We start from the raw sequence: 16,738 nt of genomic DNA on the forward strand, positions 1-16,738 counted from the left end.
GCACTGTTGACCAGATTCACTAAGCCTGTGTTCCTTTATGTTGCCGGTGTTTGAATCCCGCAGGCAGGTAATGAAATATGTACTTAATTCGTGTTCAAAAATAACACACATAATAAAAATAAAACTCGCCAAAATTATAATTTATGCAACTACTGGTGGTAAGGCTTCTTGTGAGCCCGCACGAGTAGGTACCACCATCCTGCCTATTTCTGCTTCTGGTGGTGGCATTTACTTTGTTAACGTGTATGGGCTACGGAGGTGGGCCGTGAACTCATCCCCCTACTTAACCAACTAAAAAAACTTGTTGATCAATGAATACAGAACAGAGACACCAGTTCTCCGATCTAAGGGAAATATAACAAACTGTTGCTGAAAAGAAGTAGATGAATAATCAAGATTCACTGTTGTCTATTAACTGTTGCCCAGCAGAGTTGTTCCTTTATGTTTAGTTTTAATTCGAGAATAATTTCGTTCTTTTATATATTCTGCCTGTTTTTAATTTCCTTGAACTCAAATCGTTAAAAATGTGTCGCTCGCTGATTCTAATCGACTTGTGTTGGGAGGAAATAGACCCAAACGCGGAGACCGATTGCATTGAGTGAATGAGGTAAAATGGGTTTGAAACCCTACCACGAAAGCCTTAGCATGAAGTATTCATGATTGAATTGAGATATTATTTCTCAGACAGTATACGAGCCATTTCTTAATTAACACCAGTGTGTAAACTAAGCGAAACAAAAAAAATGGTCAGTAAAAATTATCCGTTCACGCATTGCAATGGCGCCCAACGTGGTGCAACATCAGTCACTTTTACGCGATACAAAACTTTTCTTATATTAAGGCGTTCAAACTGTGAGAAATGATAAACAAATTTATAAAAAGGAATTTATTCCTAAATTTAAAAGTCAATAAATTTATTACAATTTTTATAACTGCGAACAAACAACACTTAAAAGTATGAAAAATTAAGTGAGGATACATTTACACATTTTGTAACAGAGTTCAATCATTAAATTTCTATTTACGTACGTAGATAATGTATAAAAAAATTGAATTTTTAAATCGTTAACAATATCTTACATATTATGTCGACCAAAATTTAGAAAACTAAGAAAAGATAGTTTGCCCAAAACTTCTAATGCAAATACCGTCTTTGTCACGCACCATCCGGTGTTGGAATGAAGTACGCTCCAGGGTGCTACCGGCGCGCTACCACATCTTCTTACAACAAGTCTTCTTACTTATTTTTCTTACTATCTTCTTACTTACAAGTTTCACGAAGAGTACTCAACGATAGACTGCAATTTGGTCGTGCCCCTGGGTTCGGGTAAGTCCAAATGAGACGGTAACCACTCAACCATAAAATGGGCAATAAAAAATAAACTTTTATAATTTCGAAACGATACTTAGAAAATAAATTTATTGCTGATAAAGATATTATATTTATCTATAATTTTTGAAGTTTAGTGTATTGTGGTCTAAAAATATATTATCCTACCATAAAACTATCTTTACGAGTCTAAAGTCAGAAAGAATCAATATCGTCGATTTAGTAATAATATTAGCGATTAGAAAATCATAGAAAATGAATTATAAACGTTTTAATTGAAGATGAGTAAAGATTGCAGAAAAAAAAATTATATAAAAAATACTTTTCTACTAATTCATACAAGTCAGACTTAAGAATATTTAATTTCGTTTTAGATTAAAATTCAATGTAATCATAGTATTACAGCAGTAATTTACGGTTCAATAGAGCTTACTCTACTTATAACACACGAGCACATTTCTTTGACGGTGCAACAGAAAACTTAACCGAAAAACATTGAATTTACTTATTATAGAAAGGACCCAATCAACAACTTGTTAAAACTTTAGACAGCGCGAAATAACCATAAGTTTGGGCCACCAAAAACATATGAATTATGACTTATTATTCACAGTCTGTGATTTTAATTTTTGTAACGAAAAACTGGTAATACATCAGAAATAATAAAAGTTTTCGTGTAAATGAAGATGCGTTGACATAAAAACTACGCAATGTAATTCAAATAAGTACTGGCTGACCGGTGAGGTCAACGACCTCGTACAGCGCGAGTCATCAATCGACAGCTACCTTCGTTATAATGTAATGAAACGAAAATTTATTTAATTATATTTTTTTGTTTGTTTATATTGAGGTAATTATTAGTAATCATTACCGTGTCCGCTTCAGGGTCACATGACGGTTCGTTTAAAAGTCACAGCTAAGCGTGTGTGGCGCTGTCCTCGACGAAGTCCCTCGCCTCCTCCTGTGTGACGCATTCGACGTGAGACACTTTGTTCCTGAACTTGACCCCGTAGAACTTGTGCGCGTGCTCCAGCAGCTCGGGGCGGAAGGTCGTCGTGATGAACTGCGCCGACGACGACAGCTCGTGGATCATGTTCGCTATCGCTTTACGGTGTTGCGCGTCCAGAGCCTGTGAACGGATACGTTGGCATTGCTGAAGTCCATGGGCGACGGTAACCACTCACCATCAGGTGGGCCGTGTGCTTACAAGGGAAATAAAATAAAAAAAGTGGTCAATGTCACTAACACAACTAAGAAGTTTACCAATTCGACGCATACATGGCGACTTGTGAACCCCCACGGTTAGATACGACCACTCACCTTATTTCTGCCGTGAAGCAGTAATGCGTTTCGGTTTGAAGGGCGGGGCAGCCGTTGTAACTATACTGAGACGTTACAACTCATATCTCAAGGTGGGTGGCGGCATTTACGTTGTAGATGTCCATGGGCTCCAGTAACCAGTTAAAACCAGGTAGGCCCTGAGCTCGTCCTCCCATTTAAGCAATAAATTTAAAAATAATAAAATTGAGACTATAGACTTTAAACGATAGACATTTTCAAGACGGTGGGCGGTATTCACTTTGTGTTATCTATGGGCATCGATAACACATCGCAAGGTTGTCAACAAGCTGGTTCACCCATCTATGTTAAAAATTAAAAAACCACATTTTTATCTGTACTGTCATGAAATTATAAATTGCATTGTCATTCTTTTGACTTAATCAAGAGAACAAACACAGTCTGTGCACTTATTGTGTAAGAAAAAAAAATTTTCGATCTAAAATTATTTATAATAGTTTTCATGTTTCAGAATCGCTTGTTTTGTGAGACGACCGTTCTGCCTTGTTCGCTACTACTGACCAAGAGGGCGCATCTTTTTTTATTGCCCTTATAGACGAACATACGGCCCACCTGATGGTGAGTGGTTACCGTAGCCCATGGACTTATACACCAGAAGGAACATTACCTGATCGATTTCGTCGAACAGATAGAAGGGCGCGGGGTCGCACTTCTGTATGGCGAATATCAGCGCAAGCGCCACCAGGGACTTCTGTCCGCCAGACAACTGATTCATCTCCCGCATGTCCCCCTCGCCGCCGGTGAACGACACTTTAATGCCGACCCCAGCGAACTGGTCTGCATTGGCGCGCTGCAACACGAGAACACGATTGGACAACGGGTTACGAAGGTTCAGTTCAATGAAACATCTATGTTGATAATGCCCTAAACACGTCATTACCCACTTCGATAAAGCGGCACGACACGAGAAATCTCTCATCGTGGCCGCCGGTAACTACATTCCCAATCCTGCGGACAGAATGAAAAGCAATCGACGTCGCCCCAAACACGTCATTTCGGATCCTCCCGATCCACTAACGGTGATTTTTGGTACCTCAAGCACCGGTCATCGTTCTCGTCGACTACGTCATTTGCGGCGATGGGGTTGGCGAGAAAATTAAAGTCTTATAAAACGTTGTAAATATATGAGGGCGCGAAGGAATGAAGTTAAAAATATGAGCTTTAAAAATATTATTGGTTCTGAGAAGATAGCGAAGGTAGTAGTTGCAAAAAACTTGAGGATAGTGTGAACGTAGGTACTTACAAGAACTTATTGTTTCGCAATGTAACTGATAATATTAGAGTTAAAAATATGTGATTCTTTTTAAAATAAAGATTAGCAAATATTGTATAGTTAAAATTTTGTAATTATTTTTATAACAAAGAATAGCAAATATTACAGTTAAAATTTTGTAATTCTTTTTACAACAAAGAATAGCAAATATAATTAAAATTTTGTAATTCTTTTTACAACAAAGAATAGCAAATATTATAGTTAAAATTTTGTTATTCTTTTTACAACAAAGAATAGCAAATATAATTAAAATTTTGTAATTCTTTTTACAACAAAGAATAGCAAATATTATAGTTAAAATTTTGTAATTCTTTTTACAACAAAGAATAGCAAATATAATTAAAATTTTGTAATTCTTTTTACAACAAAGAATAGCAAATATTATAGTTAAAATTTTGTTATTCTTTTTACAACAAAGAATAGCAAATATAATTAAAATTTGGTAATTCTTTTTACAACAAAGAATAGCAAATATTATAGTTAAAATTTTGTAATTCTTTTTACAGTAAACATTAGCAAATATTAGAGTAAAAATTTGTGATTCTTTTTACAATAAAGATTAGCAAAATTAAAAGAAATATATATTTTTCTTTTTCTCGGTCACCTTTACATTTTTTTGTCGAGCAGTTTCATTTCTTCTAAAAATAACTTAAAATATTACCTCTGGATTAACATCCTGCACTTCGTCGGTGGCTACCCTCATGATGAGACTGCCCCTCCCTTGAGGTACTAACTTTTTGAAGACCTCCGAGAAATTCTTCGTGACTTGTTTGAACGTAAACTGTATCGCTTCCAATTTTCTGTGTTCTAACGTCTCTATGAGTTCACGGATTTTCTCGCCACTACAACATAAATGAACTCATTATTTGGAGTGTGTCATTTACAGTTGTGTGGTGTCGTGGGACACCGGATAAGAACGAAGTTCCTTATTATAAAAATATAAATTTTAAGTTCTATTCGAGGTATAAAGAAAATAATTATTCGGGTATACATTTTTTATTATGATTTTGTTATTGATAAAAAAAAAAGTACCGTACAAAGTTATCGACTTTATTTTATTCACAATGATTTATAAAAACCATTAATAAAAATATGTTATTTTTTCTACGTTATTACAAAGTTAAATCGTACACTGTGTGCATTACTATTACAAATCTTACATTACGGGCGTTTTTTACCGGTTAGGGTACACCTCCGCATCGTCCAATAAGGAATTTCGTTCTAAAAAAGACATAAATAAATGCTGTAACTAATAAATAATACATGTCTGCTGAAGAATTTGTTTCGGCTGTTCTTCTCAGGACTGAACTGTTCTTGGAGGCAGTCAGTGGAGTCAACAAGTTTATTTTTAGCGAAATTTTAAACTAAAGCTTTTAATAAGCACGTGTTTATAATATTTATGACGTTCGTATTAAAAAAAAGTTACTGGTGGTAGGACCTCTTGAGTCCGCGCGGGAAGGTACCACCACCTTGCCTATTTTTGCCGTGAAGCAGTAATGAATTTCGGTTTGAAGGTCGGGGCAGCTGTTTTACTATAAAAACGGAGACATCAACCTCATGTCTGAAGCTCGGTGGCGGCATTAACCGCTTAACATCAGATGGATCGTGAGTTCGTCCATCCAATTTTTTTTTTTTTTTTTTTTTTTTTATTGCTTAGATGAGTGGACGAGCTCACAGCCCACCTGGTGTTAAGTGGTCACTGGAGCCCATAGACATCTACAACGTAAATGCGCCACCCACCTTGAGATATAAGTTCTAAGGTCTCAATTATAGTTACAACGGCTGCCCCACCCTTCAAGCCGAAACGCATTACTGCTTCACGGCAGAAATAGGCAGGGCGGTGGTACCTACCCGTGCGGACTCACAAGAGGTCCTACCACCAGTAATTACGCAAATTATAACTTTGCGGGTTTCATTGAAGTGAAACTTCCTTATCGGCGTTGGAAAAAAATTTACCGTCACATTTTTCGGTTACGCGTCACATTTTTCCGTTACGCGCCATCTTTTAATTAACGGCTGTATGTTCTGAAGTATGGATGCGCATTTGAGAAACCGACCTCATGTCTCAAGGTGGGTCACGGAATACATTTTGTAATTGCAATAATCCCAGGTAACCCACTTAATATCACGTGGACCGTGCTATTATTGTTATTAGGTTGGAGAGCCAGTTCTATCCCTTCCCTTTCCCCTTCCTTGTTGGGGGTGAGTCTTGGTTACGCCTGGAACTTGCGGAGCAGACGTGCGTGCGAACTCGCGGGGCGTGATTGTTTGACGGGGGTATAGGGAGACCCAGTGAAACGGTATCCGCTGCCGCCCGCCGGTCAGTAGGGGACCTGAACCCGGGTGTCTCTACTAAACTCCGCCCCGGGAAGCTGTCCCGCCAACCGGTGTAAAATTCTGCCGTGCGGTCGTCGTGCCGGAGTCGGAGACCGGAGTGGATCCCGGCGATCGCACGCAGAGTGGACTGGGGGCCCTTCCATGCCCTGCGTCAGTCTCTCACGCAACCCGTGGTCGAGCACGTACTATGTTCCGCGCTTCATTCAGGTGTTGCCTCGATCTCACCTCTAACATCCTACCTCTCCTAATCCTACTCTCCCGAGATATAACAACTTAATGAAGTCGAAAAAAAAGAAAAGGGTTTTACAGGCGGCTCCCCATTCCACATTTAATGTGGATTTCAGCAATGTCAGGGGCCTACATAGCAACCTTGACGCCGTACACCACCACCTTGAGACGGCGCAGCCTGCCCTGCTTTTTTTAACGGAGACGCAGATATCTGCTCCGGATGATACCTCATACCTTGAATACCCCGGCTACGTATTGGAGCACAACTTCCTGCGTAAAGCCGGGGTGTGCGTATTCGTCCGGGCTGATGTCTGTTGTCGCCGTCTTCGGGGCCTCGAACAACGGGACCTGTCCCTCTTGTGGCTGCGCGTAGATCACGGGGGCCGTAGCCGAATCTACGCGTGCCTGTACAGGTCCCACAGCAGTGATGCAGGTTCAGCTCTGTTTGAGCATGTGCAAGAGGGGACTAACCGCGTGCTTGAGCAGTACCCATCTGCGGAGGTGGTGGTTCTTGGAGACTTTAACGCTCACCACCAAGAGTGGTTGGGGTCCAGAACCACTGACCTCCCGGGTCGGACTGCCTACGATTTCGCCTTGGCCTACGGCTTCTCCCAGCTGGTGACACAGCCCACCCGTGTCCCAGATATCGAGGGGCACGAGCCTTCTTTGTTGGACCTTCTGCTGACCACAGATCCGGCCGGATACAGTGTGGTGGTCGACGCTCCGCTTGGATCGTCTGATCACTGCCTTATTCGTGCTGCCGTTCCACTCTCTCGTCCTGATCGTCGAACGACGACCGGGTATCGAAGAGTTTGGCGGTATATGTCAGCAGATTGGGATGGATTGCGTGAATTTTACGCATCCTACCCATGGGGGCGGTTCTGCTTTTCCTCTGCTGATCCTGACGTCTGTGCGGACCGTCTTAAAGACGTGGTGCTCCAGGGGATGGAATTGTTTATTCCCTCCTCTGAAGTGCCCGTTGGGGGTCGCAGCAGACCCTGGTATAACAATGCCAGCAGGGATGCTGCACACCTCGAGCGGTCCGCATACGTGGCATGGGATAATGCCAGGAGACGTCAGGACCCTAACATCTCAGAGGAAAGGCGGAAATATAACGCCGCTTCCAGGTCCTACAAGAAGGTTATTGCCAAGGCGAAGTCGGAGCACGTTGCTAGAATTGGCGAGCGACTGAAGAGCTATCCCTCTGGGAGCCGTGCTTTTTGGTCGCTCGCCAAAGCTGCAGAAGGAAACTTTTGCAGGTCTAGTCTCCCACCACTACGCAAGTCCGATGACAGTCTGGCCCATAGTGCGAAAGAGAAGGCTGACCTTCTGGTCAAACTCTTCGCCTCGAACTCGACTGTGGACGACGGGGGTGCCACACCACCGAACATCCTCCGGTGTGATAGTTCCCTGCCCGAGATCTGCTTTACACAGTGTGCAGTCAGGCGGGAACTCCGACTCCTGGGAGTCGGAGTCGAGCGGGCCAGACGGCATCCCTGCAGTGGTTCTGAAAACGTGCGCCCCTGAGCTGACGCCTGCGCTAACGCGTTTGTATCGCCTCTCTTATTGCACTAACAGGGTTCCGTCTTCATGGAAGACTGCCCACGTCCACCCTATCCCCAAGAAGGGTGACCGGTCGGACCCATCGAGCTATAGGCCTATCGCGATAACTTCCTTGCTTTCCAAGGTGATGGAGCGAATAATTAATATACAACTCCTGAAGTATCTGGAGGATCGCCAGCTGATCAGTGACCGACAGTACGGTTTCCGTCACGGTCGCTCAGCTGGCGATCTTCTTGTATACCTTACTCACAGGTGGGCTGAAGCCTTGGAAAGCAAGGGCGAGGCTCTTGCTGTGAGCCTTGATATCGCGAAGGCCTTCGACAGGGTCTGGCATAGGGCACTTCTATCGAAGTTACCATCTTACGGAATCCCCGAGGGTCTCTGCAAGTGGATCGCTAGCTTTTTGGATGGGCGGAGCATCACGGTCGTTGTAGACGGTGACTGTTCTGATACCATGACCATTAACGCTGGCGTTCCACAAGGTTCGGTGCTCTCCCCCACGCTTTTCATCCTGTATATCAATGACATGCTGTCTATTGATGGCATGCATTGCTATGCAGATGACAGCACGGGGGATGCGCGATATATCGGCCATCAGAGTCTCTCTCGGAGCGTGGTGCAAGAGAGACGATCAAAACTTGTGTCTGAAGTGGAGAACTCTCTGGGGCGAGTCTCCGAATGGGGTGAATTGAACTTGGTTCAATTCAACCCGATAAAGACACAAGTTTGCGCGTTCACTGCGAAGAAGGACCCCTTTGTCATGGCGCCGCAATTCCAAGGAGTATCCCTGCAACCTTCCGAGAGTATCGGGATACTTGGGGTCGACATTTCGAGCGATGTCCAGTTTCGGAGTCATTTGGAAGGCAAAGCCAAGTTGGCGTCCAAAATGCTGGGAGTCCTCAACAGAGCGAAGCGGTACTTCACGCCTGGACAAAGACTTTTGCTTTATAAAGCACAAGTCCGGCCTCGCATGGAGTACTGCTCCCATCTCTGGGCTGGGGCTCCCAAATACCAGCTTCTTCCATTTGACTCCATACAGAGGAGGGCCGTTCGGATTGTCGATAATCCCATTCTCTCGGATCGTTTGGAGCCTCTGGGTCTGCGGAGGGACTTCGGTTCCCTCTGTATTTTGTACCGTATGTTCCATGGGGAGTGCTCTGAGGAATTGTTCGAGATGATACCAGCATCTCGTTTTTACCATCGCACCGCCCGCCACCGGAGTAGAGTTCATCCATACTACCTGGAGCCACTGCGTTCATCTACAGTGCGTTTCCAGAGATCTTTTTTGCCACGTACCATCCGGCTATGGAATGAGCTCCCCTCCACGGTGTTTCCCGAGCGCTATGACATGTCCTTCTTCAAACGAGGCTTGTGGAGAGTATTAAGCGGTAGGCAGCGGCTTGGCTCTGCCCCTGGCATTGCTGAAGTCCATGGGCGACGGTAACCACTCACCATCAGGTGGGCCGTATGCCCGTCTGCCTACAAAGGCAATAAAAAAAAAAAAAAAAAAAAAAAAAAATATTACGTAAAATAATAGGAAGAAAAGTACCAGGGTATTATGATATCAAAGAGATGTATTATTATAACTTTACTCTGACGTACAGCCTTCTTTATTAATTAACGGCTGTATGTTCTGAAGTATGGATTCCGATTTGAGAAATTGACCTCATGTCTCCAGGTGGATTACGGAAATCATTTTGTAATTCCAATAATCTCAGGGAGCCCACTTAATAATATCACGTGGACCGTGCTATTTATTACTGTTATTACGTAAAATAATAGGAAGAAAAGTACCAGGGTATTATGATATCAAAGAGATGTATTATTAAAATGCTGTAATAATCTTAGTAGCAAAAAGGTAAAGTGAAATAATTGTATTATTTGTATTCATGTCTATGATAATAAAATCCTTTTGTTTAAACTTTATCTAATTTAACTTTATTTAACCAATTTCTAGAAAGTTGCATGTAGATCATTTTTCGAAAAATAAGGCCATAAACAAGTTTCACTTCTTACGTGTGTACACTAGTACACGCACACATTTTTTTTTATTACACGATGTTATTCCTTCACCGTGGAAATCAATCGTGAACATTTGTTGAGTACGTATTTCATTAGAAAAATTGGTACCCGCCTGCGGGATTCGAACACCGGTGCATCGCTCAACACGAATGCACCGGACGTCTTATCCGTTAGGCCACGACGACTTCACAATTGGTATGGTATTGTTGTGATGAATGAGGTACTAGTTATATGAAGTCTTGTCTACCGGAATTTATCTTGCGATTAATTGCCGAGCAAACTATAACTACAATATATACATTTAGTTTCATTATATGTTTTTATATAAATATTTGATATATAATGTTAAGTTATAAGCTACACTTCATATTTCATTTATTTAATTATTTAGTATTTAAGTAATCAACGAACCTCGTAATTAGTGTAACAACTTGTGTTGATCTACTCTACTAATTTAACGCAATTACACAACGTTCCCTAAATACCGAAAATTAGTTTTAAATCTATTAAAGAATTCATTCAAACCGAAGTTTCTCGAATGTCGGTCAAGATTGACCGTCGTTCATAATGAGGTAAAGAAGCTATTAAGTATTTAGGGTATGTAATTTAACCGATACTTATATTAGGTACGTGATTAATGGTATTATTCATTCGGAAATCCAACCGTCGTCGAGAATGTACCGTGTTTCGCTGTTCGTTCTATTATTGCCTTTAGTAACTGCCTTCAATATATTCAGTGTTTGGAACACGGTTATCAATGGCATTACAAGTTTTTTCGGTTACGATTCGCATGTAGACGCGCGATTGAATATAAGCGAACTCGCCGCAAAATACGGATATCCGTTCGAAGAGCACCGGGTGAATACAGAGGACGGTTATATTCTGAATTTACATCGAATAAAACACGGGAGAAGTGACGCTGTTCAGAGGAGGTCCGTTGTATTTTTGATGCACGGAATTTTAGACAGCTCAGACGGTTGGGTATTGCAAGGACCGGATTCAGCGTTGGCCTATATCCTAGCGGATAGCGGCTTCGATGTATGGATGGGAAACGCCAGAGGCAACAAACACTCCTTGAAGCACGCGTCCTTAAAACCCGACGATCAACGCTTTTGGGATTTCACTTGGGAAGAGATTGGCCTTTACGATTTACCGGCGTCTATCGACTACATACTAAACGCGACGGCTGAAACCGATCTATACTACGTCGGATACTCTCAAGGTACCACGTGTTATTACGTCATGACCTCAATGAAGCCCGAATACAATAACAAAATCAAGATGATGTTCTCGTTGGCTCCGGTCGCTTGGCTGGAGCACGCCAAGAGTCCTTTGGTACAAATATTTTCGCCCGCAAACGAAATACTCGGGTACGCTTTGGCGTCGCTAAACGCACACGTGCCGAGTGCGGACTCGCTCAACAAGCTATCGATGTTAGTCTGCGTGCTGTCGCCGGTGCGATGCGACAATTTCTTGTCCAACACTTTAGGTTACAGTTCTAATGTAGACGAAGAACTGATTCCAGTTATATTGGGACACGCGCCTACAGGGTGTTCGACGTTGCAGTTCGTGCACTACGGACAGTTGGCGGCGTCGGGTAGGTTCGGCAGATACGACCACGGCAGGGAGCGGAACTTGAAGGTCTACGGGCAGGAAACGGCTCCGGACTACGCATGCGCCAACATCAAGTCCCCGGTCGTGTTGTTCCACAGCGGAGAGGATTGGTTCTCCGATAAAATAGACGTCGAGAGACTAAAGGATTGTCTGCCGAACGTTCGAGAAACCGTTTACATTGAAGACCTGAGTCACATCGATTTTGTTTACGCGAAAATTAGTAGGCACGCCGTCTACGACAAAATTGTATCGATCATAGACAACTTCGAATTTGAAAATGGTTTAAAGATAACGAGTAAATCGATGCGATATAATTTTTTTACTAAATAAAAATTAATTTCAATAAATTTAGTGTAATATATTGAACATATTGAAGTACTTTTATTTAAACACATACTATATAATTAATTTGACATGGTTAACTGTCAGCGGCTTATTGGTGTATAATAAAATCATGATTATATCAAGTTCTGTCACGGCTCACAAAATGTAAATTTTTTTAATTTTAACAAACAAATAAAATACAAAAAAAAAAACACCTGTAGCACTCGGGGAGTGGCACAGTAAAGCTATTGCATAGGATTTTTTATCAACTTATGCAATTATAATTAAATATGCAATTTCGAAAAGGGCACATCTCTGAAAATGTAAAATGTTCAGGAAATGAAAAAAAATGATTATTTTCTAAAGCAGTGTAAATTTTAAAATATTAACTTTTGATATATATTTTAGTGTTAATTAGTAATTGAAAATTACTGGAATTATTATAAAATGGGTGTAGGTAAGCCTCAAAACTACATGTATATGAAAAAACGTATTTGAAAAAATATGCGACATATGCCCTTTTCGAAATTGCATATTATTGAAATTAGACAATAATAATTTAATATTAAAACAATAATAAAATAGACCACGTTATATTTATAAACATTAACGAAAACAAAACATTAACTGTCCCCTTCACACTCATAAATAAGACCGCGCGAGAGAGAGATGGGCAGATTTTTCATGATGCGCATGCAGTGCAACGTCACGCTGCGCGCTTATTCACAAACACTACACAAGCGCAACGTGTGAATGTGTTGAGCGCGAGGTAAGCGGAGTGGGGGTGTTAGGTTTTATTTATGTTACGGAATTTCTTGATTCGGTCACCGCGCTCAAAGCCAAAGCTCAAAGCTATGCAATAGCTTAACAATGAAGAAAATCGAAGCAAGAGTGTGACTCACCCAACATCGAGTTCTTCTTTCCTCTTATACAGTTTCTCCTTCTGCTCCGAGAAACTAATGAACTGGTCCAAGGCCTTTTTGTTGACATGATTATACTTCTTGAGATGTTGATTGGCTTTCTCCAGCTCTTTGAAGAGCTACGAGAAGAATTTTTATTATAATTTAATTCTATTATTTTTATTCTTCTACCACTACTGCTATGCAACTACAACTTTTATATAATTTAGTTGACTCGGTCTCTATGTGTGAAGCGCGATAGTTTTACTTATCTTCATCTTATCTTCACCCTCATCTATGTGTTCTCATAATCTTGATGGACATATTTAAAAAGAATTCATTAAATCCCATTATTATATATACAAACGTTAAATACTGAAAATAGTGGAATAGTGATTGAAACAAATTAACATTTTTTCTTAATTATGTGACCAAAATTGTTTTATTTTATATAGCTATTTTAAGCCCCGCCCTCCGCGGTAGCTATTTACGTGGAACCATTTTTGAAGCGTAATTACTTTTCGATAGTTTTATTATTCTTATCATATATGTATTTAAACCGAACTTTACTTACATTGAAAAGCTGTTTTTGTATTAAGCTTTTATTATTATTATTAATTCTTTATTTCAGTTTTGTTTTTTAAAACCATAACATTTTGTTAGTAGTAATTACTTATATCTATGTTAGTGACTTAAAAAATCTAACACATAACTCTCATTATATATATACATTTTATACCATTACATTTTTTATTTTATTTTTTTCTCCTTCAAAGTGCCTACTGCAATCAGTGGTCAACTTGTTTTCTCAGTAATATAGTTAACTAACCTGTTTCAGAGACATTTTCTGGTACTTAGCGTGTAGTTCGGGTGCGTTGGGCAGTGTGCCCAGGGCTGCTATTTTATCGAGCGACTCTTGAATTTTGTCCTGTAGCAACACTTCTTTGGAAGCCATCTTTTCTAGACCCTTAGCGTCCTCCTCCATTTTATCTTGAGCTTCTTTTTCCTGGTGAATTTGAGAAAAATGAGTTCAACAAATTATTGTTACTCATGTATTTTATTGTTGTTCCAATGGGTGTACTAACTCAGGGTTCGTTTGATTGTTAACGCGATTAAAAATGACTATAGCTTCATTAAATAATTATAGCTCATTGCTCCGTTCATTTTACTCATGTCTACTATAATTCTTTAAATTATCGCCATATATTAATTTTAACACAGTTACGCACTTCTTGAATCTTTCACTTCATCAAAGAGGGTTAACTGGAAGAGAATGCTTGCATGGCGTTAATTGGTTAATTATTGGTTGTAGGACCTCTTGTGAGTCCGCGCGGGTAGGTACCACCACTTTGCCTATTTCTGCCGTGAAGCAGTAATGCGTTTCAGTTTGAAGGGTAACTATACTTGAGATCTTAGAACTTATATCTCAAGGTGGGTGACGCATTTACGTTGTAGATGTCTATGGGCTCCAGTAACCACTTAACACCAGGTGGGCTGTGAGCTCCTCCGCCTATCTAAGCAATAAAAAATAAATAAATAAAAAGTTCGCCTTTGTACAATATTTTTGTGCAATAAAGATTCTTCATTCATTCATTCATTCATTCAAAGCTTACTTTATTCCTCCATTTATCTAACTCCAATTTGAGAGCCTTCTCGTTTTTGACGGCGGCTTGCACTTTCCTCTCGACCTCTTCTAGTTCTTTGTTGATCTGCTTGATGCGCTTCTCGGTGGCGGACAGATCGGTTTTGCTGTTAGCGAGACGACGTTTCCGATCTTCAACAGAGATCTCTTGTAGAGCTTGTACTAATTCGTCTTTACGTCTGTCGAAGGAAATGATTTCGTTCAATTACCATTGATAGCATATGTAAGCATGCATTTGCATTGATTTTATGTTAGACAAGCGACCCGCCCTCGCTTCGCTTCGGAAACATGAAATTTTATCATTCATGATAGCGGAGTCCCGCTATGTTACCCGCGGTTATTGTCGTACCGCGGGTGTCACCGCGGGGCGAAGCTAGTATAAAAAAGTAGCCTAAGTTACTTCTTATATCATTAGCTACCACCTATCAGTGAAAGTCTCCTCAAAATCGGCCCAGCCGTTCCAGAGATTAACCGGAACAAACAGACAGACAGACAGACAAAAAAAAAAGTAGGTATATTACTATGCACTGTGGTATACGTTTTTACGCATTTACTAAAAAGTGGTTATTTTATTATTACAAACACTTACACTCTACTTTTATTGATTTGTATAGATTTTGCCAAATTAAATAATAATACTAAAAAAAGTATTATATTTTTTTATCGTGCTTGTAGGCAAAGAGTGTACAGCCCGCCTCATGGTGGTTATCGTCACTCACGGACATCAGCAATACCAGGTTTAAGCCGCTGCCTAGCGTTAAGTTTTATACAAAATTTGCTTTTTTTGCGCACAGAAACTAATGATTTATTCTCATTGGTCACAAATTCGGAACGGTTATACAATCAGTGCGACACGTCATGTCTTGAAACCTCTTTATTAAATCCTGTAGCGGGTCCAATTTACAAGCTAATATATTATTTTTAGAGGTTTAAATTCGGTAACTTTACACAAACTATCGAACGAACGATGAACGAACCGAATCAAATTGTTGGTCAGCAGATTCTCTAGTTTGTTCTTTGTGGCTTCGAGATTCATTCTGGCGCTGAACGCTTCCTTGTTCTCGAGGGTGAGGCGGCGAATCGCGTCGTTCAGTTCGTCCACTTTACCTTGGTCCGCGGTCGATAGTTGCTCCATCAACTCCTATAACGATAGTACAAATAATATTATACAATTTGACCTCAGAAAAATAATATATGTATCTTAAACTAATTTAAATATAAATTTATCCCCTAGAGGTTGAGAAAAAAAATCTCTTAATTGCTTATTTAATGGCGATCAATTGGTAATGCACTGATGAATAATGACGTCATTTATCACTATTTTGTCAATGTCAAACAACAACGAATTGTATAAACTATAACTGTCACTAAACTTTTTTTTTATTGCTAAGGTGGATGGACGAGCTCACAGCCCACCTGATGTTAAGTGGTTACTGGAGCCCATAGACATCTACGACGTAAATGCGCCACCCACCTTGAGATATAAGTTCTAAGGTCTCAAGTATAATTACAACGGCTGCCCCATCCCTCAAACCGAAACGCATTACTGCTTCACGGTAGAAATAGGCAGGGCGGTTGTACCTATCCGTGCGGACTCACAAGAGAACCACCACTGAATAATGACGTCACTGATCACTATTTTGTCCATGTAAAACAACAACGAACTGTATAAGCTATATAGCTGTAACTAAGCTATTCTCAAACACAGGGACACTTTACAACTCGTTCACATTATTTATATGTCGATCGAAAAAACCTTCGACTATAGGTTTTTAATTCAAAAGTGCCAGTAAGCTATTTTGTATTTTACCTGATGAAGTTCAGATTCCAATCCTTCTTTGGTAGCCTGCATGGCTTCCAGGCTGGACCTGCACTGCGCTAAAGATCTCTCCTTAGGTCCTCTGAACCTTTCTATGGAAGCTAACTCTTCTTTCATCAGACGAATGTCTGCTTTGACTTTGTCGAAAATATCCCTAGGGAGAAAAAAAAAGCATCATTTACTTTATATGATTTGCTTGTTTCATATTATGCATAGTTAATATATTTTATAGTATCTATTTTACTATGATTATTTAATAAATATACCTACTACGTTTTATTCTGCATAACTCTTGGTTAACCGATAGAGAATGTCATAGGGATTGAGC

The 16,738-nt window shown here is 40.4% G+C and overlaps 2 protein-coding genes across 2 annotated transcripts in view; one reads left to right on the forward strand and one right to left on the reverse strand.

The window, feature by feature from the left end:
- Positions 1 to 871: 871 nt before the first annotated feature.
- The window catches only part of LOC101736252 (structural maintenance of chromosomes protein 3), a 28,319-nt gene continuing 12,452 nt past the window's right edge, over positions 872 to 16,738 (reverse strand). Inside the window, exons 16-23 of the mRNA XM_004921667.5 lie at positions 16,402 to 16,564; positions 15,569 to 15,732; positions 14,563 to 14,770; positions 13,779 to 13,955; positions 12,953 to 13,089; positions 4,624 to 4,804; positions 3,297 to 3,479; positions 872 to 2,459 (exon numbers count right to left, since the gene is read on the reverse strand). Coding sequence (XP_004921724.1) covers positions 2,247 to 2,459; positions 3,297 to 3,479; positions 4,624 to 4,804; positions 12,953 to 13,089; positions 13,779 to 13,955; positions 14,563 to 14,770; positions 15,569 to 15,732; positions 16,402 to 16,564 — 1,426 coding nt within the window. The 3' untranslated portion in view covers positions 872 to 2,246. The remainder of the gene's footprint in view (positions 2,460 to 3,296; positions 3,480 to 4,623; positions 4,805 to 12,952; positions 13,090 to 13,778; positions 13,956 to 14,562; positions 14,771 to 15,568; positions 15,733 to 16,401; positions 16,565 to 16,738) is intronic.
- LOC134201071 (lipase 3-like) lies at positions 10,735 to 12,372 on the forward strand. The gene has a single exon (XM_062675167.1). It carries the CDS (start codon positions 10,788 to 10,790, stop codon positions 12,054 to 12,056), a length of 1,269 nt encoding a protein of 422 aa, XP_062531151.1. The 5' UTR covers positions 10,735 to 10,787; the 3' UTR covers positions 12,057 to 12,372.

Source organism: Bombyx mori, chromosome 23, assembly GCF_030269925.1.
Source record: "Bombyx mori chromosome 23, ASM3026992v2".
NCBI classification, from domain to species: Eukaryota; Metazoa; Arthropoda; class Insecta; order Lepidoptera; family Bombycidae; genus Bombyx; species Bombyx mori.

Bases quoted from the DNA above. Each gene is read 5' to 3' on its own strand.
- LOC134201071 (XM_062675167.1), top strand. From the start codon at position 10,788: ATGTACCGTGTTTCGCTGTTCGTTCTATTATTGCCTTTAGTAACTGCC.